General features: G+C 44.3%; 1 protein-coding gene across 1 annotated transcript in view; it reads left to right on the top strand.

Moving 5' to 3' along the window:
- Positions 1 to 22,167, top strand: part of tmprss15 (transmembrane serine protease 15) — a 40,322-nt gene extending 18,155 nt beyond the window's left edge. Inside the window, exons 13-28 of the mRNA XM_040027144.1 lie at positions 2,103 to 2,247; positions 2,330 to 2,471; positions 5,793 to 5,882; positions 6,007 to 6,132; positions 6,243 to 6,383; positions 7,033 to 7,143; positions 7,456 to 7,579; positions 7,808 to 7,903; positions 11,765 to 11,814; positions 11,892 to 11,966; positions 12,045 to 12,189; positions 12,284 to 12,465; positions 12,543 to 12,635; positions 19,673 to 19,812; positions 21,536 to 21,590; positions 21,691 to 22,167. Of these exons, the coding sequence (XP_039883078.1) occupies positions 2,103 to 2,247; positions 2,330 to 2,471; positions 5,793 to 5,882; positions 6,007 to 6,132; positions 6,243 to 6,383; positions 7,033 to 7,143; positions 7,456 to 7,579; positions 7,808 to 7,903; positions 11,765 to 11,814; positions 11,892 to 11,966; positions 12,045 to 12,189; positions 12,284 to 12,465; positions 12,543 to 12,635; positions 19,673 to 19,812; positions 21,536 to 21,590; positions 21,691 to 21,824 (1,849 nt within the window). The 3' untranslated portion in view covers positions 21,825 to 22,167. The remainder of the gene's footprint in view (positions 1 to 2,102; positions 2,248 to 2,329; positions 2,472 to 5,792; positions 5,883 to 6,006; positions 6,133 to 6,242; positions 6,384 to 7,032; positions 7,144 to 7,455; positions 7,580 to 7,807; positions 7,904 to 11,764; positions 11,815 to 11,891; positions 11,967 to 12,044; positions 12,190 to 12,283; positions 12,466 to 12,542; positions 12,636 to 19,672; positions 19,813 to 21,535; positions 21,591 to 21,690) is intronic.
- Positions 22,168 to 23,489: the final 1,322 nt, after the last annotated feature.

The raw sequence follows: 23,489 nt of genomic DNA, 5'->3' as shown, positions 1-23,489 counted from the left end.
ATACACACAGTTGCATAGAGTCATATTCACACACAGTCACACAATTACAGTCACACACAGTCAAAGGTAAACACACAGGCACACACTCACCTGGGATTGAGTCGAGTGGCGATGCTATAGAGTGGGTTTTCCTCCACATCAGTGAGCCGCGTCCTGACAGCTGCAGCCAAGGTTCCTTTCATTGCTTTGATCCCATGGTCCTCATCAGTCTCCCTTGTTAGAAATCTGTGGAGCACTGTGACTGCTGGAGTGATGTCTGCATCTGCAGAGCTGACTTTTCGAGTTAACTCCTCGAATGGACCCAGAACAGATATCACTTTCTCCAGCAATGTCCACTGGTGAGTCATGAGCGTATCAGGGAGTCCATATTCAGACACGAATATTCCCAGAGCCCGTTTCTGCTCAATCAATGATTGTATCATATAAAACGTGCTGTTCCAGTGGGTCTGAACAGCTTGCTGGAGCTGTTTCTCAGGCTGGTTGATCTGTAATTGAATGTATTTGAGACGGGAGCTGGCCAGAGCAGAATGTTTAAAATGTCCAACTATTTTGCGGCAAACTGCCACCACATCAGCAACACTCTTCAGTGACAGAAGGCCCTCATGAACAACCAGCTGGAGAGTGTGAGCAGTACAAGGTAGGCTGGGCAGCTCACCATCACTCATGGCCTTTATCACATTTCTTGCGGTGTCCCGGAGCACTATGTGGATGGACGTCTTCAGTATATCCCACATCTGGGGCATGCTATTGAAAAGCAGCTGCGATGGTTTAGCTAGTGTGCGAGCCCCTGAACGACTTTGCATGTAGTGTGACTTGATGACGAACAAACTCCTCATCAATCTACTGCGCCGTTAAACTGAGGCGTGACATCGAGCGCACACTGCTTGTCCAAATGTCTGTAGTGAAACTTAAGGCTGAAACCTGATGCATGAGATTATGCATGTGTTTTTTCACCTTTTCAAAATGTGTTGGCACCATTATGCCCGTGATGTATGGGTGGCTGGGAATCTCATATTGCGTCTCGAGTATGCTGAGAAGACGGCAAAATCCTATGTTATCCACGACTGACAGTGGCTGATCATCCAGAGCGATAAACTGAGTCAGAGCCTATGTTATTTTGAACGCCCGTGGATTTTCTCTTGACATTGTAGTGTTGATGCATGTGTGTTCTCGATAAGTCTTCACATATCTCGCACCAAAACTTCTGAACTGGTGGACAGAACCAAAGAGCGTGGATATAATTGTCCGGTGTATTGGTTTGGCAGTGTGAGCAGTGGTTGGTAGACGTATAACCCATCTTGAACATCCGATAACCTGTATAGTGCACTCTATGTAGTATTTTGTATTGAATTAATTGAAGACTGGGATTTCTAATTAGATGAAAGGTTTTTAGGCAAATCTGAGACCAGAAGTTTAGGTCTAAGTTAACTGATAAATCCGCTTCCCATTTTGCAATAGGAAGTGATATTGATTCATCTGTTTTGGAAAGCATTCTGTATATTTTGGATAGTAATTTGGGGGTTTTAAGAGTAAGAAATTGATGGTGGTGGTGTTTGTAGTTCAACTTGACCCGGTTGAAGATAGAGCGCCTCTTGATTGCTAATAATAGGGTATCAGGTGAGTGGGTTCAGCTGAGTGGGCTGGCATTGTCATGGTCCTTTGTATTCCTATTCCGTACCCTCAGTCTTGTCTCTGTGTTTTTGGCTTCTGTCTCTGGTCAAGTTTGTGTCTCTAGGCCTGGGTCACTGTGTTCATTACTTCCTGTCTTATTTTGATAGTCTCTTGTCCAGTGTGCATTGTGTTCTGCTTTCCTTCCCCTATCTCATTAGTCTGATTTAGTTCACCTGTGCTTTGTTTTCCCCAGCTAGGTTCTATCTTCCTAATTACCTTGTGTTTATTTAAATCAGATCAAAGGTTTGAAGAGTGATCCTCACAGTTCTACATAACATTTTTATGTATTTTTACATTTCTAAGTGTTCAACCTGTCCAAGCAATCTGTTAATTTAGTGGCAGCCTTACATGGTATTTTAAGCTGCTCTGAATTAAACTGCACAATCAGCGTACAGATGTGATCTGATTATGGTGAATACCTCTGTGGGCAGGTACCACATGTTTGGACAGGATGTTCACCAGCTCAGAGTCCGGCTGCTGATGGAATCTGATGTTACCATATTCCAGAAAGATGGTGACTATGGCGACACCTGGAACTATGGCCAGGTGACCCTTAACCTGACATCAGAGGCTATGGTCAGTGAAATCACACAGGAAGTCCACAGATCAGTCAGGTGATCAATAAGTGATTCATTGGCATGACCTCTGACCTCTGAAGGTGGCGTTTGAAGCTCTGAAGAAAGGAGGGATGTTGAATGACATTGCTCTGGATGACATCACACTGACCTCTGATGCCTGTGGGCCCGCCCCCCCTGAACCCACCAATGTACCACCTCCAACAACCACACCCCCCATACCAGGTGAGAAAAAAATCCCCCCCTCCCCATACCAAGTAGATTAGATCAGATTAGATCAGATTAGATCAAATTAGATCAGATTAGATTAGATTAGATTAGATTAGATTAGATTAGATTAGCAGAACACCGACAGAAGTTGCAGAGTTAGAATATCAAATAAAGGGGAATGAGAGAGTATGAACATTGGCATAAAACTATAGCATATATACACACACACACACACACATATATAAATACAGAATATATAATAAGAATAAATCAGAATACTAGTGAAATATACTCATTGATGAGATGCAGACAGCCAAAGTTTGTTGCACATTTCAACTATTGTAAGTCAAAAAACACTGCAGCTTAGTTAGTCCCGCCCCCCTCTGTCCTCCTGTTTCCCCTCCCCCGCACCTGCAGCAGGGAGTTAAATCGTTTGATGGCGTGTGTATTTATCTATCTATAGTTATGGATGATAGATAGATAGACTATTAGCTCGGTGTTCCAACATTTGAAAGAAGGGACTGCTCTCACAGCTAGAGATTGACGAGGTACAACACAAATGCTACGGCAAGGAGGAGTCAGGATGCCAGGTCAGGGGGGAGATATCATCACCCCCACCCGAGATTGGGTACTAAGCCCCAATTGCGACAAAAGAAGGATCGTTGAGTGTGAGAGGAACTGACCTGAAAGATAGGATCATGGCCAAGCTTGAAACCACGGCCCCCCCATAGCCAGTTACCAAGACTACATGAAGTACCCTCAGAAGGTCTGCTAGATGATGTTAATGCAGCACTACGGATGATACCTACAGCCACGATTATCAACACTAACAAGCTGATCTACACCACGGCAGCAGTGATCAGTGAGATGCTTGGATATAAGTTGAACAGCCACATGGGGCAGCATGGAGAAGGAGGCTAGAGGCTAAGATCAAGGTAGCACAGAGGGAGGTTAGCCAACTATCAGAGCTGCAGAAAAGTGCGATGAAGAAGGTGCCTAAGAAGTACAGCAAGCTGTCCATACCTGAGGCCTTGGAAACTGCCAAGCAATGACTCACAGCCTTGGCCACCCACTTGAAGAGGTACACCAGAGAGATCGAAGGCAGGAGAATAAACCAGCTGTTCTCCACAGAACCAGCCAAGGTGTACTCTCAGTGGCAAGGGAACAATATGAGAACAGCACCACCAAGGCTGGAGACGGAACAATACTGGAGGAGCACATGGAAGAAGGACGTAACCCATAACAGCAATGCTCCGTGGCTAGTGGATCTGAGGGCAGACCACAGCAACCTCCCTGAACAGGGTCCAGTAACCATCACAGTGGCAGATATCCAAGAAAGGGTCTCCAGTATGAAGAGTTGGACAGCACCAGGCCATGACATGGTTCACACCTACTGGCTAAAGAAGCTGACTGCACTCCACGAGCACCTGGCAGCACAAATGAACCAGCTGCTAGTTGACAAGAGACACCCAGAATGGCTAACCAAAGGCCAGACAGTCCTGATCCTCAAGGACCCCAAGAAGGGACCGGTCCCCTCCAACTACCGACCAATAACCTGCCTCAGTACCACGTGGAAGCTCGTGTCATAGCGGCTAAGATGAACAGGCACATGCAGAGGGTCAGGCAAGTCCTAAGAAGTCAGCACACCTACGCCCTGCCCGTGATCAGGTACCCTGCTGAGATAATAAGCTGGCCAAAGGAGGAGATAGAAGCCACTGACATCAAGACAAGAAAGCTCCTTACCATGCATGGAGGGTTTCACCCCAAGTTCAGCACCCCGAGGCTGTACGCTAAGCGGAAGGAAGGAGGCCGGGGACTGGTGAGTGTCAGCACCACAGTCCAGGATGAGACAACAAACATCCACAAATACATCAGTAAGATGGCCCCAGCCGCGCTCAGTGAATACCTCAGGCTGTAGAAACCCAAGACTGAGGAGGATGAGGAGGCGCCTTCATGGAAGGACAGGCCCCTGCACAGTATGTACCACCAGCAGATAGTGGAGATGGCTGATATCCAGAAATCCTAAAAGTGACTGGACAAAGTCGGACTGAAAGACAGCACAGAGGCACTAATCATGGCAGCACAGATACAAGCTCTGAGTACAAGATCCATAGAGGCTGGGGTCTATCACACCAGGCAAGACCCCAGGTGCAGGCTGTGTAAAGATGCCCCTGAGGCAATCCAGCACATAACAGCAGGGTGTAAGATGCTAGCAGGCGGGGCATACATGGAACGCCATAACCAAGTGGCCGGCATAGTGTACAGGAACATCTATGCCGAATATGGTCTGGAGGTCCAGAAGACGCCCCCAAGGGTGGTGGAGAATGACCGAGCTAAGATCCTGTGGGACTTCCAGATACAGGCGGACAAAATGGTGATGGCTAACCAACCGGACATAGTGGTGGTAGACATGCAGAGGAAGACATCCCAAGTGATAGATGTAGCTATACCAAATTTTAGCAACGTCACGAAAAAGGAACACCAGAAGCTGGAGAAGTACCAAGGGCTCAGAGAAGAGCTCGAGAAGATGTGGAGGGTGAAGGTAACAGTGGTCCCAGTGGTTATCAGACCATTCAGTGATCCCCAAACTGGGCGAGTGGCTCCAACAGATCCCAGAAACAACATCAGAGATCTCTGTCCTAGGAACAGGTAAGATACTGCAGGACCCTGAAGCTCTCAGGCCTCTGGTAGAGTACCAGAATTTTTTTTTGATATACAGTCACCTCAAGTTCCTTGAGATAATGCCAAAGAGTGTGCAAAGCAGTAATCAAAGCAAAGGGTGGCTATTTGGAGGAATCTAAAACATAAAACATGTTTGGAGTTACTTCATACTTTTGTTTACTACATAATTCCATATGTGTTCATTCATAGTTTTAAAGCCTTCATTAAGAATCTACAATGTAGACAGTCATGAAAATAAAGAAAAACTATTAAATGAGAAGGTGTGTCCAAACAAGTTATCCCAGCAGAGGAAAACAAAAAGCCCCCGCAGCGCTGCATGCAGAGCTTGCAGTGAGAAACAAACCCCACCCACATACCAGCTGAGAACCCCCACCACAGACTAGGTGAGAAATAACCATACTTCCATACAGATAAGATATAGCAGGTAAACTGAATCTTTTGTCTGATAATTTAATGATGTCAGTAATTGTCCTTTGTACCAGTCAATTCAATTCAATTTTATTTATACAGCGCAAAATCATAACAACAGTCACCTCAAGGCGCTTTATATTGTAAGGTAGACCCTACAGTAATACACACAGAGAAAAAACCAACAATCAAATGACACACCTGTGATGCTGATACTCTGCTACCTCTGTTCTCTGATCGGTCCAGCTGACTGTGGAGGCCCGTTTGACCTCTGGGAGCCAAACTCTACATTCAACACACCAAACTACCCAGAATCCTATGGGAATGGGGCAGAGTGTGAGTAAACCTGTCTGCTTTCAGCCTACCTGTATTTACACATGATCACTGGTTTCACTTGAGAACGTGTGACGTTTTTACCTGGCAGCAGGTTGTAATTACTCATAATGCTGTTCTGTTGCAGGTCTGTGGACTCTGCATGCTGGGGAAGGTCACAATATTCAGCTCCACTTCCTGGACTTTGACATTGAAGCATCCAGTGATATGGTGGAAGTGCGGGATGGGGCGGGGCCTAACTCCACCTTACTGGGTGAGGTTGTGTTTACCCACAATCCTCTGCAGCTTTATCCTCACCAGAAGACGTCCAAGTGAATTTTACGCTGACCCAAGTGATAACTTCTCTCTTTTTGTCTTACCCAGCTGTCCTCACAGGAAATGGCCCCACCCATGACTTCTTCTCAACAGCCAATCAAGTTACAGTGTGGTTCTATACAGACAGTTCAGTTTCTGGGAAAGGATTCAGAGCCAACTTCACCTCTGGGGTCAACCTGGGGTCACCAGGTGAGCTCATCACACGTGAAGAGACAGCAAAGATGTCATGGTCCTGAGTCGGTGACCCAGCGCTTTAAGTTTATTATTATCATTTTCTAGTTTATTATTATGATGATTATTATTGTTTGAGTTCTCTTTGGTCTGCCTCTGAGTCTGCGTCTGTATCTCTGTCTGTCTATGGCGTCACCCCGTCTGTTTGCGAATCTGTCTGTTCAGTTCAGCGTCTTGTCTGGTTCCCTGTGTCTGAGTTTCCTGTTTTATTGTGAAGGTCTGTGTCTTATGTGAGTGTGCTCAGTTTACTATTCCCCTGTCTCGTCAGCTGTGATTTCTCCCAGGTGTGTTCCCCTCCTCTGCCTCATCCCTTGATTACTGCCGTATGTATATTAGCCCTGTGTTACCTTTGTTCTCTGTCGCATCGTTAATGTCTACTCACCTTCATTCTGTACTCTGTTTTCCGTCCATGTGTATCTGCCTGTTAGTTTGTATTTTCCCAGTTTAGTTGGTCCGCTGTTTACCTGCTAATAAAGCGGTTATTTTGAGTTCTACTTCGCCTCACTGAAACCTGCATTTTGGGTCCTTCTCTCCTTGCCTGCCGGTACGTGAACATGACAAAAGATGTACTGATTGATTACTGACAGCTCATGTGACGTTTGAACAGCTCCGTGTGCTGATGGTCAGTTCCAGTGTCAGACAGGAAGTTGCATCCATGGTAACAATCAGTGTGATGGTGTGGTCGACTGTCCCGACAGCTCTGATGAAGCCAAATGTGGTAAGTCACTCATAATCAATACTGATAATAAATACACAGTATCAGGTCATTTTGATTTCATGCTGCCCCCAAAGTGTGTGAATCAAAACAGAATCTAATCATCTGTAAATATTTTATATAATTTAATGTCGGTAGGAGTTTTTTGTGTTTGTGGATTGGTGTTGGTGGGTGTTGGTGGATGAGCTCATCGAGCAGATGTTCACTAAAGACAGTGACAAGGAAGTTCTCTAACATCTTCTTAAATTAGTCACGTGACCCCAGTTTGTCCACAGCACCTGTTCTGCTTCAGGTTTTAAGAAATTTGTGTATCAGTTATGTTGCAGGTAAATGGTTCCAGTCGGCTTCAGGTTCAAATTGTCTCTTCTCTGTTCACGGTGTGCACTGACACCTGGAGCTCTCAACTGTCTAACTTCACCTGTCAGTACCTCGGATACAGGTAACTACTTCTCTCTGGAAGCTTGAGGACTTTAGTCAAACTGTTTGAGTGTTAAACACAGTTTGATTTTTAAATACAGAAATCCTGGAAACTTTGAAGAACAGCTAATTTTTTCTTACATCTGTCTGTCAGGTGAGCCTGATTGTTCCAGCTGGACTGAAGGTTCCAACAGAAACAGGAAATGTTGAAGAGGCCCGTAGACTCAGATCTGGTATTTGTTTCCTGCAGGTCAGGGAAGGCCTCGTTCCTGCCGGCTCGGCCACAAGACTCGCCGTTTGCTCTCATCACAATCAGCAATGATGGGACACTGAAAACCAACATCAGGTACCAGAACCAAACCAGAACTAGGGCGCCTTTCAGAAACCCAAGGTTACCTTACAAAAGAAAAACTAAAAAGGAAAATAGTTATTAAAATACATAAAATAAGTTAAAATTGCTTGACAACAGACAAAATCAGCACTCGTGGCTCAAGAGTTGGGAGTTCGCCTTGTAATCGGAAGGTTGCCGGTTCGAGCCCCGGCTTGGACAGTCTCGGTTGTTGTGTCCTTGGGCAAGACACTTCACCCGTTGCCTACTGGTGGTGGTCAGAGGGCCCGGTGGCGCCAGTGTCCGGCAGCCTCGCCTCTGTCAGTGCGCCCCAGGGTGGCTGTGGCTACAATGTAGCTGCCATCACCAGTGTGTGAATGTGTGTGTGAATGGGTGGATGACTGGATATGTAAAGCGCTTTGGGGTCCTTAGGGACTAGTAAAAGCGCTATATAAATACAGGCCATTTACCATTTACTAAAGCGAATAAGCAGGCTTGAACAGATGTGTTTTGAGCTGTAGATAAGAGAAGAGAGTCTGCATTTCTTAAGGCTGGTGGAAGAGAGTTCTAGAGCTGGGGAGCTGAACCGAAGGCTCTGTTCCCCATCGTGGTAAGACAAGCAGCAGGAACCACAAGATGAATAGGAGGTGAGGATCTGAGAGGGCGGGAAACAGTGGTGATATGAAGCAGATCACACAGATAGGAAGGACAAGCTTTGGATACACTTATAAATAATAAATAAATAATAAATAAAATTTTATTTATATAGCACCTTTCTAGACAGAATCACAAAGTGCTGCACATAAGATAACAAATATATAAAAAGGTAAAACACTCAATATAAAGCAGGCAGAAATTTAACCAAAAACTGTTAAAAAGGTGAGTTTTTAGTTGTTTTTTAAAAACTACAGAGTCAACAGTTATTAATGTATGAGGGAGAAAGTTCCAGAGTCTTGAGGCCACAGTGGCAGAAGCTCTATCACCCATATGTCTGTGAAGGTTCTCAGTCATCCAGGTCATCGTAGTCTAAGGAGCTTGGAAAGAAAAGCGTCTGGACTTCTTTGAGTTGCTTGAAGACGTTTCACCTCTCATCCGAGAAGCTTCTTCAGTTCTAAGGTCAAATAGTGGAGAGTCCCAGATTTAAACCTAGTGGGAGTTTCCCCCCACAGGGGGACAAAAGGACCCCCTGATGAGAGCCAAGGTGTGAAAATGGGTGTGGGTCACAATCAGCCATATCACCCTTAGTTCTCATCTTAGTCTGTTTTATAGCAAGTAAGCCCTGATCAGATGACCTCAGGGACCTGCTAGGGACATCGGGCTGTAGCAGATCAGAGATGTAGGCTGGTGCCAGTCCATGCAAGGCTCTAAATGTCAAGACCAGGATCTTAAAATGTACTCTAAATTTAACAGGAAGCCAGTGTAGCTGAAATAGCAATGGTGTCACATGTGAATACTTGGAGGATTTTGTCAGGAGCCTAGCTGCAGCGTTTTGCACAACCTGCAGACGATCCAGAGAACCTTTGCTTAGACACATTAACAAAGAGTTACAATAATCCAAGCATGAGGAAATAAATGCATGTATAGCTATCTCCAGTTCAGGGCAAGTTAAAATAGGGCTTAACTTAGCCACATTTCTTAAGTGATAAAAACAAGACCGAACCAGAGATTTCACATGCCCATCCAATGTGAGAGTCGAGTCAAAAGTGACACCTAAATTCCTGATAGAGGATTTAACATACACTGAGAGAGGACCGAGGGCTTTCACTATCTGGGATAAAAATCTGTCCGGAGCGCATATGAGGACTTCAGTTTTCCCCTCAGTGAATTGGAGGAAATTTGCAGCCATCCAACGTTTGATGGAATCTAAGCAATCATTCAGAAGCTGAAGCTTAGATAAATCCTGGGGCTTAAAAGAGATGTACAACTGAATATCATCAGCATAACAGTGATAAGAAATGTCCTCAAAAGAGCCCATTATGTGCTGGAGGGGGAGAAGATATATTAAAAACAATAAAGGCCTCAAAACCGAACCCTGAGGGACACCATAAGTAAGGGAGGTAGAGGATGACCTAAAACCGGAGACCACCACAGAAAAAGATCGGTTACGTAGATATGAGGAGAACCACTCCAAGGCAGTACCCGATACACCAACTCAATGTTTAAGCTTTTTGAAGAGGATGTGATGGTCAACAGTGTCAAAAGCTGATGTGAGGTCCAACATAAGGAGGACCAAGCATTTTCCTGCATCATTACTCATCAAAATGTCACTACAGACCCAAAGAAGAGCTGTTTCTGTGGAGTGAGTTCTGTGAAAGCTGGACTGAAACTTATCAAAAATGCTATGTTTGTCCAGAGCCGCTATAAGTTGCTTAGCCACAACCTTTTCTAGAAGCTTAGTGATTAACGGTACTTTGGAGATTGGTCTGTAGCTGCTCCAAACAGAGGGGTCTAGCTGAGGTCTTTTTTTAAAGCGGGAGAATAGCAGCATTTTTAAAATAAACTGGAACTATACCAGACGCCAGTAAAGAGTTGATTAGAGTGAGCACAGATGGACCAATAACCTGGAAGACATTTTTGAATAATGATGCAGGTACAGTGTCAAGAGGACAAGAGGATGCTTTCACTGAATTCACTAGTTTTACCAGCTCAGGTAGTGAAACAGGAGAGAAAGTATCCAAGATGACGGGCCGAGATGGGGTGGAGATTGAGATAACAGGTGCTGAATAACAAGAAGTTATTCCTATGTTATTAATCTTTGCAAGCAGAAAATAAAGAAAATGTTCAGTCTTCATTAGATGAAATAGGAGCCACAGGTAGAGCAGGAGTAACAATGTCACTAATGGTGTTAAAAAGCACCTTAGGATTACCTCTGCTCTTTGTAACCAAATGTGAGAAATAGGCAGCCCTCGCATCTCTGATAGCATTATTAAAAGAAGCTAAAAGGTCCTTTAGGTAGAGGAGATGAACATTTAGGTGAGTTTTCCTAAATGTACGTGAGAAGTAAGATTTTAAAGTTTATCCTGGCTTCTATGGATAACCAGTGAAGCTGCTGAAGAATTGGGGTAATAGACCTGAGCTGCACAATTTTGAAGAAGTTGAAGTTTATGAAGGGATTTATTAGGGAGACCAAATAAGAGGGAACAACAGTAATCAGTCCGGGAAGTACTAAGGCTATGGACGAGGATGGCAGCAGTATGGGGAGGAAGGAAGGGACGGAGTCAGTTAATATTATGTAAGTGGAAGTATGCAAACCGGGGAAGGGTAGGAGAATTTTCAGTGTTAATGGAAAAACTGTGGGATTTGGTTAAGATAGAGGCTGTGCCAACAAGTAAAACTTGTTTTATTACTGTTAGGTTTAGGAAAATGGGATGTAGATGATGAATAAAAGAGGCCCTAATACTGAACCCTGTGGCACACCAGCAGAAACAGGACAGAGACATGAAGAGTGTAATTTAAATTGGATAAACTGAGTGCGGTCTGAGAGATATGAGGCAAACCAGGCAAGGGGGGTATGACTAATGCTAATGGATGCTAACCGGTTCAGCAGGATATTGTGAGAAATGGTATCAAACGCCGCACTAAGACCAGGAAAAATGAGGATGGATAGGAGATCAGAATCAGCTGCCATCAGAAGGTCATAGGTAATCCTTAACAAAGCAGTTTCTGTGCTATGATTGGGGTGGAAACCAGACTGAAATTGTTCATAGAGATTATGGTCATTGAGGTGTAACTGAAGCTGGGGGGGCGACAACTTTTTCAAGAAATATGATGTACAGGACTCTGCCACTTTTCCCTAACCTTTGACCTCACAAAACATGCTCTTGGGTCAGGTCTTTTTCATGACCTTCTTTGTGGATGTTAATGCTTGTTGTGTTACAGTGAAACTTGCCACAGAGAGGAAGTGATGTCACTGGCCTGCAATAACCAGCGTGAGTACTCTCAGAAATGCAGACATGTTTCAGGCTCAGTGAATGTATGTTTATGTATGAAATGAAACGTTTTTCAGCGTGTGGAGTCCGTCAGGTCACAAATGTCTCAAGGGAGGCAGACCAATCAGAGCACAGGACACCTGGTGATGAAGGTGAGAGTATGAATGACCTGAACCCATGATCCTGATCGTGTTTCAGCCTGACTGTAGTCACATTGTGCTAACTGTCAGGTGCTGGCCGAGTGGTGGGCGGGGTTAATGCTGAGGAGGGTGCATGGCCGTGGATAGTGTCTCTTCAGTGGAAGGGACGTCATGCCTGTGGAGCCTCAGTGATTGGCAGTGACTGGCTGCTGACTGCGGCTCACTGCGTTTATGGGTGAGAGGCTCACAGCTGCTGCCTGCATGGGGCGCTAACAAGTGTTAATGTTGATGTTGGACATGAAGACGTAGGTGCACGTCTGTCTCTGCAGGAAGAACGTTGACCTCCAATCATGGTCGGCGGTTCTCGGTCTTCACGCTCAGAATGATCAAACCTCAGAGGCTGTTCAGACCCGACAAGTCGATCGCATCATCTTCAATGAGCAGTACAACAGACGGACCAAACAGGCCGACATCGCCATGATGCATCTGCAGCAGCCAATCAACTTCACCCGTCAGTAACGGCACAAAAACACAGGTATGGGTGGAGGCAGGCTGCAGGGCGCTGATAAATGTGCATGTGTGTTTCAGAGTGGGTCCAGCCAGTGTGTTTACCACCTGAAGGTCAGAATTTCACAGCAGGAAGAAAATGTTTCATCGCTGGCTGGGGCCGAAACACTGACGGTAACCTAGCACCAGGTTGCACAACCTTTGACCTCCACAGTCTCGTCCTGTACAGGTCCACCTGTTCTCTATCATAAAGTTCATTACCAATGAACTTCTTCATAACACCTGTACAGGGGGAGGATGCTTTTATAACTTGCGTATTTAAATTAAATTAAGGCTTATTATTATGATTACCTTTTTGGGTGGCGCTGTTACTTGGTTTCTCGCTCTCTGCGGTAGAGTATCACTTCCTGTTCCGTTCCAACCAGTGACTGTATAAAAGTCATTGGTTTTATACAGTCATTGGTTCCAACACACAGTGGTGTTTTTGTGTAGCTTGTCTGTGTAGCAATTTAATTAAAAACTTATAGATAAATTTTTATTTCATAGTATAATCTTCACGTGCTTCATCCGAAGCACACTCTCTGTGTACTCACTCCCTAATTTATAGCCAAAGTATTCACTCACTGTGTCTTTACTGATTCTCTATCTTAGCTTAGCTCGTAGCCGACTCGCTAGCAGCATGGCCTCTTCACGTGTCCCTCCTGCACTTTCCTGCTCATTGTGTCAGTTACACCTCCGCCTCCTTTGGCAGTAATGATACCTGTAACAAATGTAGCATATTTGCAGCTCTGGAGGCCAGGATTACTGAATTGGAGACTCGGCTTCGCACCCTTCATTCACCCGTAGCTAGCCCCTGTAGCTGATGCAGCCGAAGGTAGCGTACTGACTCTGGTAATTGGTCATTCTGTTCTCAGACATGTGAAGCTAGAGACATCGGCAACCATAGTCAATCGTCTTCCAGGGGCCAGAGCAGGCGACACTGAGGGAAATTTAAAACTGCTGGCTAAGGGTAAACGTAAATTCAGTAACATTATAATTCTTATAATTCTTTGCCAAAATAATGTCGGACTCTGTAGTTTTGTTATGATACTGGATTGGGATGTACAATGCTTTGTTACACCCCGGCCTAGGCAACCGGGGTGCAACGTAGAAAAACAGAAATAAGGAAAATAAAACCACGAAGGCTCTCCACCAAAATCCCAAAACGAAAATATCCCATAACGAAAGTATTGACAAACCCATTCACAACTATGTACAACAAACTATTTATTTACAACACAGGGGGAGATCGCGACCATGACACACTGAAACACAGGGTTTAAATACCTAGAGGGAGCAATCAGGAAAATGGACAACAAGAGGGAAACACAGCTGGGGCAACTCAGAACTGACGAGACAGGGAAACGTAAACTGAAAACACTAAGATAACACAGACTTTCAAAGTAAAACAGGAAACACATAACAGTCACGCCAAAAACAACACACTGACAACACCGAAACGTAACAGCTTCCACATCTGCAGCACAAACTCTAAACAAACGCTTTATTCAGGTTAATTGTAAATTCTGTCTCTGCTTGGAAGATAGTATTTTGAATTACATATTCTCCAATATTCTCCCTACAGATAATATTTAATAGGAATGAATGAAACAGAACTGTACTGGTTATTATAACAAGATGTAATTCCGACAATTCAAAATAGATCCAATCAGGATTAGGGAACAATCAAGAGAAATATATTTCCTAAAAAAAAAAAAAAAAAAAAAAAACAATTGAAAGGTACAAAATACAGAACAAGTTGCAAAGTGCTTGAAAGTAGTGCAAAAGGACTTGCCCTAACCACTTAGTGGCCTGAGTGATGAGAGTTACTCAGACCATGGCTCAGATTGGTGGGCAGGTGGGCAGGAGAATGTGTGGGGAATAGTGTTTGTTAACAGTCCGAATGGCTCAGGGGAAGAAGCTGTTAGTGAGTCTGGAGGGACATGAGCTGATTGACCTGAGGCACCAACCAGCAGGTCAAACAGGTGGTGGGCGGAGTGAAAGGGGTCACCTGTGAACTAAGTGCTATTATAGGAGATAGAGTTTTTCCTTTCCAGTCACCTTTCTCACTCACTATGTGCTAACAGACCTCTCTGCATTGAATCATATCTGTTATTAACCTCTGTCTCTCTTCCACAGCATGTCTTTATCCTGTCTTCCTTCTCTCACCCCAACCAATCACAGCAGATGGCCCCGCCCTTCCCTGAGCCTGGTTCTGCTGGAGGTTTCTTCCTGTTAAAAGGGAGTTTTTCCTTCCCACTGTCGCCAAAGTGCTGCTCATAGGCGGTCATATGATTGTTGGGTCTGTACCTATGAAGCGCCTTGAGGTGACTTTTGTTGTGATTTGGCGCTATATAAATAAAATTGAATTGAATAAGGAATAGTCTTATAGTATGGTAAAGGCAGGTTGACACAGCAAAATGGTGCTAGCATTAACACAAGCAAAAAGGAGCTGGAGTGGTTTAACCTGCAGCAGCTAAGACTGAAGCAATGGATGTTACTGCTGAGCAAGTGATATCATGCTCACCTACAGTCTGTGGATGCCGACTTATAACTAAGTTAGCAGCTGATAAGTTAGCACATATCAAATTCGGTTCTTTGATATTCTTTTACTGACAGAGAAAGACTCCGACTCAGTGTGGTCAAAAATAATTATTATTTTATTCAAGCATTACTTTCCGGAAAGGGATGAGCACAGGCCAAATCCTCATGGCAAAAGCAAAGCAAAGCATCCACCCTTTTCTTACCAGCATTGTGATTTGTTTGTCAACATTTACTCATCCTAACGTTGGTCCAGTCTTTGTCTCAGTGTCAAGTCAGTCAACACTTTAGTCCCCATCGTCAGTCCATCACAGTCCAGTCACACACATTCATGCACACGCACTCACCCGCACTCACACAAGATATTGCTGATAATAAAGTCCTGCACGCAACCTATTCCAGTCTCCATCACCAGCAAGATCACGTCATCATTTTTAAAAGAAAAAACAATTGTTTATGATTTTGGACTGGATTGACTCGGTGCAATCCTTTTAGACAGGAACTCACACTCTGATCGGGCCCCTCAGGCAGCCTTCTCCTCAGCCCATTGTAATCTGGAAAAGCTCACCTTATATTTGCTCTCACAATAATGTTTTACAGCGCTGTTAATTCAATCTTGCAGGCCTGCTTAGAACAAAAATGAGGAAAAAAAGAGCTGATTATTAAATCATCAAAACACAAAACATCATCACCATAAGGGCGACACCTGACAGGTTTTCTCTAAGTGCACTGTTACAAAAATAATGGGCCCAGTCCTGGACATGTCCATGTATAGAAAAACTCCCTCTGTTGAAAACAGGAGAACAACCCAAACCTAACTGGCAGAATCAACCTATCACTAAAACAACAAACCCCAAAATCTGCCAGATTAATCACAGAAAAGTTTTTCTTACTAGAGTAACAATATGTTGTGGGCATTAGAACTTCGGGCCATAAAGGTTTTGCCCTACTCTTGGCTTAACTACTACTTACATGGTCTGAAATCAGACTTAAAAATCACTCCCTCTGTTCATTTTCCCCACATCATATTTAGTGGTTGCCCTCAGGTGCTCCAGCGTCCTGGAAAGTCTGAGGTACACTGACATAGTTTCACCTGCTAAATACACAGAAAGTTTTGTTAGCAGCCGCACAGTTCGTACAACACTAATATTCCCATTAAGCACTTCCTAAACACTTTCTGACCATGTATCATCACTAAATTATAAATTTGTTCTCCAGGTCGCACTAATGCATTTTAGTCACAGACTTTATTTAATTACCCTGTACCATGCTATCGTATATTTTACCCAGCGATTCCTCTCACACAGTCGTAGATATGTTTCTCTCAGTGCAAACTTCACTCATACATTCAAGCAGGAAACTCGAGGTTTTTTCTTTTTTTTCTCTCCACTCATTCAACTAATTTGCATATTGAATCATATCTCAAGAAGTTGCCATGACAACAGAAATGCATATTCAAAACATTACCACAAAATTAAATTATTTTTATTTTCTCTTTCTACAGTAATCATTTCTTTTGCTCAATCAGCACAAGACCACTTCCAATTTACTATTTTAAAATTAAATTTATTATCTGATCACCACTTGGTAATACCCATATATTTTCCTGCTCACAAAAGCCCCTCTTGTCCTGTAACTTCCTGAGTTATTCCTCAGCAATGGATAACCTTCAGCATTTAAGTCTGTTAAATCTACACTGTTTAGCATTTATGTGATATATTAACATTCATGAGTGTAAGCTGGTCTTCATTGCATGTATGGGTTTTGTATTACTGGACATTTCTAAACCTCCACAAGTCCATTGGCCTCAATTTTCAACCCAATTTTCATATGCTCTCACTTTAACAAGACCAGCCTTCGCCTCTCACCGGTCCTCGTCCCCTCTTCTCACAGTTGCCTGTGTGTCCTCCCGAATCTCCAGCAAACACAGGCCCAAATCAGCTTTTTCTTCTTCTCTGTTCATTCTCTCTTCCTCTTTTCAGTCTTTTCTTGGCACTTAACTCCCAGCATGGCAAACATGAACTCAGACAGTCCCATCAAGTGCTTTCACACAATGATGTCACTGGTACACTTCCCAGCTTGTGATTATGAGCGCATGTTCCATCAACGATGGTATTCGTACATGCTGCTGGACCCTTCAGTGTTTTAGGTCAGTCCTGCTGTCTGTTGCCTGCTGTTAATTCTTCAAGTCCACGGTGTTGCTCTGTCTGTCTTCAGGAAGAGATTGACCATCCTTTAAGCTTCTTCTCAGGATAAGGACAGGATGAGCGGTGAAGCTGTGAAATTTCAGCCAAAGCCTGGACTGTTTGTCGTCCCAATTAAGTTAAACTATGATTTTGTTCTGGCCGCTGTACTGTTCCACGAGGTTGAGCCAAGTCCACGGGCACCTGTATTAACACACTAAGACATTTATTTAATATCATTCCCTTTCATTTCTCTAATTCTTCTATCTAGATTTTAAGACATCTTTCTCTCTCTCACGTTGCACACACATCAGGCAATTTCCTGCACACTGCCTACAAACATTTCACTTCCTGTCACAGACACACACACTCTCCCAGTGCTTCTGTGCTTCTTACAGACACACACACACTTCACTGCATTTTCATCAATTTCTACAGCCTAATCGAACTCTTGTTTTATGTTCACACTCTATATACTGTACCCTCTGTAATTCTACTCATTTTTATATAAAAAGAATGCACCCTCAGCCACACACGCAAGCTGAACAGCTTCACACATATATATACTAAGCTCTTTACATTTGCAAGCATTAACCAAGAGAAATCCTTCGCATCAAAGTCCTCAGCATAATTAGCAGAATTCCTTTAGCACAAATCTTCAGCACAATTAACAGTTTGTCAACACACGTCAACATTCTCTTAGCACAGCTCTGCAGCACAATTCACACAATCCTTTCAGCAGCATTTTAGCACACTTCACTCAACTCATTTAACAAATCTTCTCACACACACGCCACACCCTTTTCTATCACACTTTCAAAACAACATGCACGTCTGACCATTCATCCAAAGAACAATTTTACACTTCCCTTATATATTCACACGTTTATAAAGACACCAAATGCCAAGATACATTATTTCCATTTCCATAACTGGTACCAGTGTTCCTACACAATTTCAACAACTTTAAAAGCCTATACGCCCAGGTCTCACCTGCTGATCAATTAACCCGTTTCTGTCAGATTTCTAAGTCCTATATTAATTTAAAAGCGTTTCCCGCAGCTTGACTGGAAGCTTTACTTTCCCGGCTCTCTTCGCTTCACCCGCCACTCTACATTGAGGTGGTCACGCCTGAGGCCCGGCCTCTTCACTCAAACAATGCACAGAAAGTGGTCCCTGACCACTGGCCGTTAACCAAGGTCCCAAGTCTTGGCAGTGGCTAACTGAGATGACCTGACGCTGCAGGACCTTGCCCTGCATCCAAAACAAAGGGGGGTGGGTTCTCACCCCTGAACTTGTGTGCACTCTTAGGAGTCCCACTCCAGTCCTGAAATTAATTTAACTGGGACTCTAACCACCAGTTTACTGATGTCCAGGCCTAGCCTTCTGACCAAAAGGGACCAACCCTGAAACAAATGCTCAATTCCCTACTCTAATCTGTTTTTCTTGGCTGACACAACACAATTCACATTACACACAACCCATCAACTTTAAAATTTACCCCAACATTTACAGCAATAAATTTTCATTAGATATTTCCCCAGACTTTACTTTTATTGTCACAAATTACCCCAAAATCACCATGGACATTTACCAGAAATCTACTGAAACAATTTTATAATTTAGTTTAATTTCACCACTACTGAGCCAATTTAATGGTGAAGATCATTAACTCGGCGAACAGATAATTTAGAATTCATCCAATACGCACACTTTGCTTTTTTTTTTAAACAAATATTAATTAATTAAAATATTAATTAAATTACCTACCTTTAAATTTGGACCGGTCCTCTGTTCGCCTCATTTCACGATCCCACCTTGGACCAAATTTGTCCTCTCAGCCATAAAAGAATCCAGGTTCACAGCACCAATTATCAAATTCGGTTCTTTGATATTCTTTTACTGACAGAGAAAGACTCCGACTCAGTGTGGTCAAAAATAATTATTATTTTATTCAAGCATTACTTTCCGGAAAGGGATGAGCACAGGCCAAATCCTGAGCAAATCTATAGCATTACAAGCCAAATGCGTATAATATAGTTCTGTTATACGTCACACATAGTCACACATAGTTTCGATCAAAACAACTCCTGCTCTGCACTCTACCTAGTTTCACTTCCTGTACTCTGCAGGCCTGCACAAAGCGTGCAGAGTTTCCTGTCTTACACAGTACTCTGTGACCTTTACCACACATTATAACTCAAAGTGGCGTTTCTTCTATACTGGCCTCTATAAAACAATATAAACAGAAAATAAGCACTAAGAATATATATTTATTCCGTAACACACGCTACCCTCTTGTACAAATATGTCCGCTCCCTGAAGCAAAAAACCCCCAAAATGTTGGGGCTGTTGCACTTTGAAAACCACTGGATGACACCACTGCAGTCATCTTTATTGTAGAGTCCATGTTAGCAGTCACTCTCACTTCCTATCTCTCTCTCTCAGGTTCTCTCCCCAATGTTCTCCAGGAAGCCGAGATTCCACTGGTGGATCAGGATCTGTGTCAACAGCAGCTACCCGAGTACACCATCACCTCCAGCATGCTCTGTGCCGGATACCAAGAGGGAGGGGTCGACTCCTGTCAGGTAACCTCTCACCTGGACTCCAAACATCCACCATAACACAGACAGGGTAATGCTAAAGTTTGGGCACCAAAAGATCAGAGCTTAAAGTCTTAGGCCTAAATTTTCAGCTTATTCAAAACTAGGAACGTTCTAGATCCTCTGACTCCAACAACAGCCCGAACATTCAACTCAGTGTCGCAGAGTAGGAGAAGCTGTAAAACCTTTAAAAAGAGTTTTCATCACCTCAGTAGACAGGTGGAGACAGAGAATAAGGTGGAGGGCTGTTAGACAGGTGAGAAGAACCTCTGAGGTGAACCAGCTAAAAGAATGAAGGTTTTACCCTCAGAGGTCCTGAACTAAACATCATCAATTTAATCAGTGACCAGAACTCAGAGCCTTTATCAGGAAGAACCAACCGGAGCCCTCCAAACAGACCCTGAATAACTCTCAGCTCACTGACGAAAACTTACTGACAGAGAAGGTGTTACCCAGTACTTACCGTTCAGATAGTTCAAACTCATGCAAAAAAAAACTTTCCTACAATATCAAATTCATTATTCAGCTCATGCAGATGTTTACACACTCTCACCCACTGTATCCACCCGAATGGTGGTTACTCTGTGCTGGGCTGAGTCAGAAACCCTTAAACATCCACCCTATGTCATCAGGTTACTGTACACCGAAGGAGGACACCATTCATATCTGAACAACACACTCTGCATGTCACCTCCTCAGCTCTTCTTTAGACTGCAGGGACAGATGAAGGTACATGTGCAGCGTCTGAACCTAACGGCAGTTCTTTATACAGAAGTACTGCAGCATTCACTTCAGTTTGTATAGTTCAGTCTTTGGAGGACAAGCAAACGTATGACCCCCTTTTATGGTGGAGGACTATAAATACCTTAGAGCACACGTAGATAACAAACTGTACTGGGTTTAAAACACCGTTGCACTATACAGGAAGGGCCAGAGTCTCTGAAGTCCTTCAACATCTGTCTGACAATGCTCAGGATTTTCTATGAGTCTGTTGTGGCCAGTGCTATCCTCTCTGCTGTTGCATGCTGAAGCAGCAAGTTGGGGGTCGCCGATGCCAACAGGCTCAATAAACTGATCACAAACCTAGTAACGTTGTGGGGCCAGACTCCCTTAGGGTGGTGTCTAAGAGGTGGATGTTGTCCAAGATAAGGACAATGCTGGACCTCCCACCCACTCCATGACATGCTGGCCACTCACAGGAGCACGCTCAGTGGGAGACTGAGATTACCCATAATACACTACTAAACAACACAGGAAATCATTCCTGCCAGTGGCTGTACAACTCCTCCATCTAATGCACAGCACACAGTGCAGTAGTTACAACCTCACTATCTGCACACGCTCCACAGTAAAATAACAAAGTTTTACAGGTTAGAGTCAAATGTCAGTCACACAGTAATATTCTGGATATTTATAATTGACTTATTTGTATATATTAGAGCTCTTTCTTATATTTTGTAACGTTATAACACATTGTATTATATAATTCAGCCTGTTCCTCTTATCGTCTCAGAGTGACTGTAAACACATCATTTCTTCAGGGATTAATAAAGTGTTCAGATTCTGATTCTTTTGCATGTCGTACTGAGTAAAGGATGAACCTGTAACATGGATGTGACGCAGACATCAGGTGTGACTCTCAGGCTGTGCTCTCAGTGCTGATGGTCTGTAAGCTGTAAGTGTGTAAGTTTAAATGTGGTGTTTTCAGGGCGACTCTGGTGGTCCTCTGATGTGTCTGGATGATGGAAGCTGGACTCTGATTGGTTGGTGTCTCACACACAGACACGCACACACACACAGAATATAGATATAAGCCTCACATTAGGTTTGACGGAACGCTGCTCTCTGATTGGTTCCTCACAGGTGTGACCTCATTTGGCGCAGGCTGTGGACTTCCTCAGAAACCCGGAGTCTATGCTCGAGTCTCAGCCTTTGCTTCCTGGGTCGCTCAGACCCGACGTTCCTCCTCTTCATCACACTTTAAAGATCCACTGTGACCTTCCACGTGTTCCGATTATAAAAGAGTCACATGACACACTAACAGTGTCAGGTGACTAGATGGAAACACATTTCCAAAGAGAAATCAATCAAGTTTGATTGTTTCAAATAAAGATCTGATTAATCAAGTCTATGAAATAAAGATTTTATTCTAAAACTTTCATTATGGCGTAATATCCAACTCTGTCAGCAGGTGGCAGCAGAACACAGTGACCAAAAAGATGCGTTCAGCTTTTTATGTTTATCAGTAACAACCAGAACAGAAATGTGTTGAATGCAGAGAAAATATCAAATCTGTGATTCTAAAATCTCTGTTTGTATCAGTCTAAACAAAATAAATGAAATTCAACAAATTGAATCCTTGTGATGAATGACAATAACTGGTTTGGTATGCTTAGTTTCTGTTACTAAGACCCTCCGCACCTCCTCCTGTCCCAGCGTCCTCCTCTGTCACTCCGAACCTCTGCACCTCCTCTGTTACTCAGACCCTCCGCACCTCCTCCTGTCACAGCGTCCTCCTCTGTTACTCCGACCTTCTGTACCTCATCCTGGACCAGCGTCCTCCTCTGTTACTCCGACCCTCTGCACCTCCTCCTGTCCCAGCGTCCTCCTCTGTTACTAAGACCCTCCGCACCTCCTCCTGTCACAGCGTCCTCCTCTGTTCCTTCGACCCTCTGCACCTCCTCCTGTCCCAGCGTCCTCCTCTGTTACTCCGACCCTCTGCACCTCCTCCTGTCCCAGCGTCCTCCTCTGTTACTCCGACCCTCTGCACCTCCTCCTGTCCCAGTGCCCTCCTCTTTTAATAAGACCCTCTGCACCTCCTCCTGTCCCAGCATGCTCCTCTGTTACTCAGACCCTCTGCACCTCCTCCTGTCCCAGTGCCCTCCTCTTTTAATAAGACCCTCTGCACCTCCTCCTGTCCCAGCATGCTCCTCTGTTACTCAGACCCTCTGCACCTCCTCCTGTCCCAGCGTCCTCCTCTGTTACTCAAATCCTCTGCACCTCCTCTGTTACTCAGACCCTCTGCACCTCCTCCTGTCCCAGTGTCCTCCTCTTTTAATAAGACCCTCTGCACCTCCTCCTGTCCCAGCATGCTCCTCTGTTACTCAGACCCTCTGCACCTCCTCCTGTCCCAGCGTCCTCCTCTGTTACTCAAATCCTCTGCACCTCCTCTGTTAATAAGACCCTCTGCACCTCCTCCTGTCCCAGTGTCCTCCTCTTTTAATAAGACCCTCTGCACCTCCTCCTGTCCCAGCATGCTCCTCTGTTACTAGGACCCTCTGCACCTCCTCCTGTCCCAGTGTCCTCCTCTTTTACTCCGACCCTCTGTACCTCCTCCTGTCCCAGCGTCCTCCTCTGTTACTCAAATCCTCTGCACCTCCTCTGTTACTAGGACCCTCTGCACCTCCTCCTGTCCCAGTGTCCTCCTCTTTTACTCCGACCCTCTGTACCTCCTCCTGCCTGTTTAAATCAACAGGCAGGATTTAAACACATTTGTGACACGTCACATTTCTCAGCTTAGCTTCACCCTCAGTTTGGCTCACAGACTGCTCTGTCTTCATCAGGGGTGTAGCCTATCTCAGCTATCACAGGGCAGGAGGCGGGGCACACCTGGACAGGTTGCCAACCTGACGCAGGGCTAGCACCCAGATAACCATTCACAA

This window comes from Simochromis diagramma, unplaced genomic scaffold, assembly GCF_900408965.1.
Source record: "Simochromis diagramma unplaced genomic scaffold, fSimDia1.1 OVJJ01000773.1, whole genome shotgun sequence".
NCBI lineage: Eukaryota > Metazoa > Chordata > Actinopteri > Cichliformes > Cichlidae > Simochromis > Simochromis diagramma.
The sequence above is the reverse complement of the archived record's forward strand: the minus strand, read 5'-3'. Positions and strand labels throughout refer to the sequence as shown.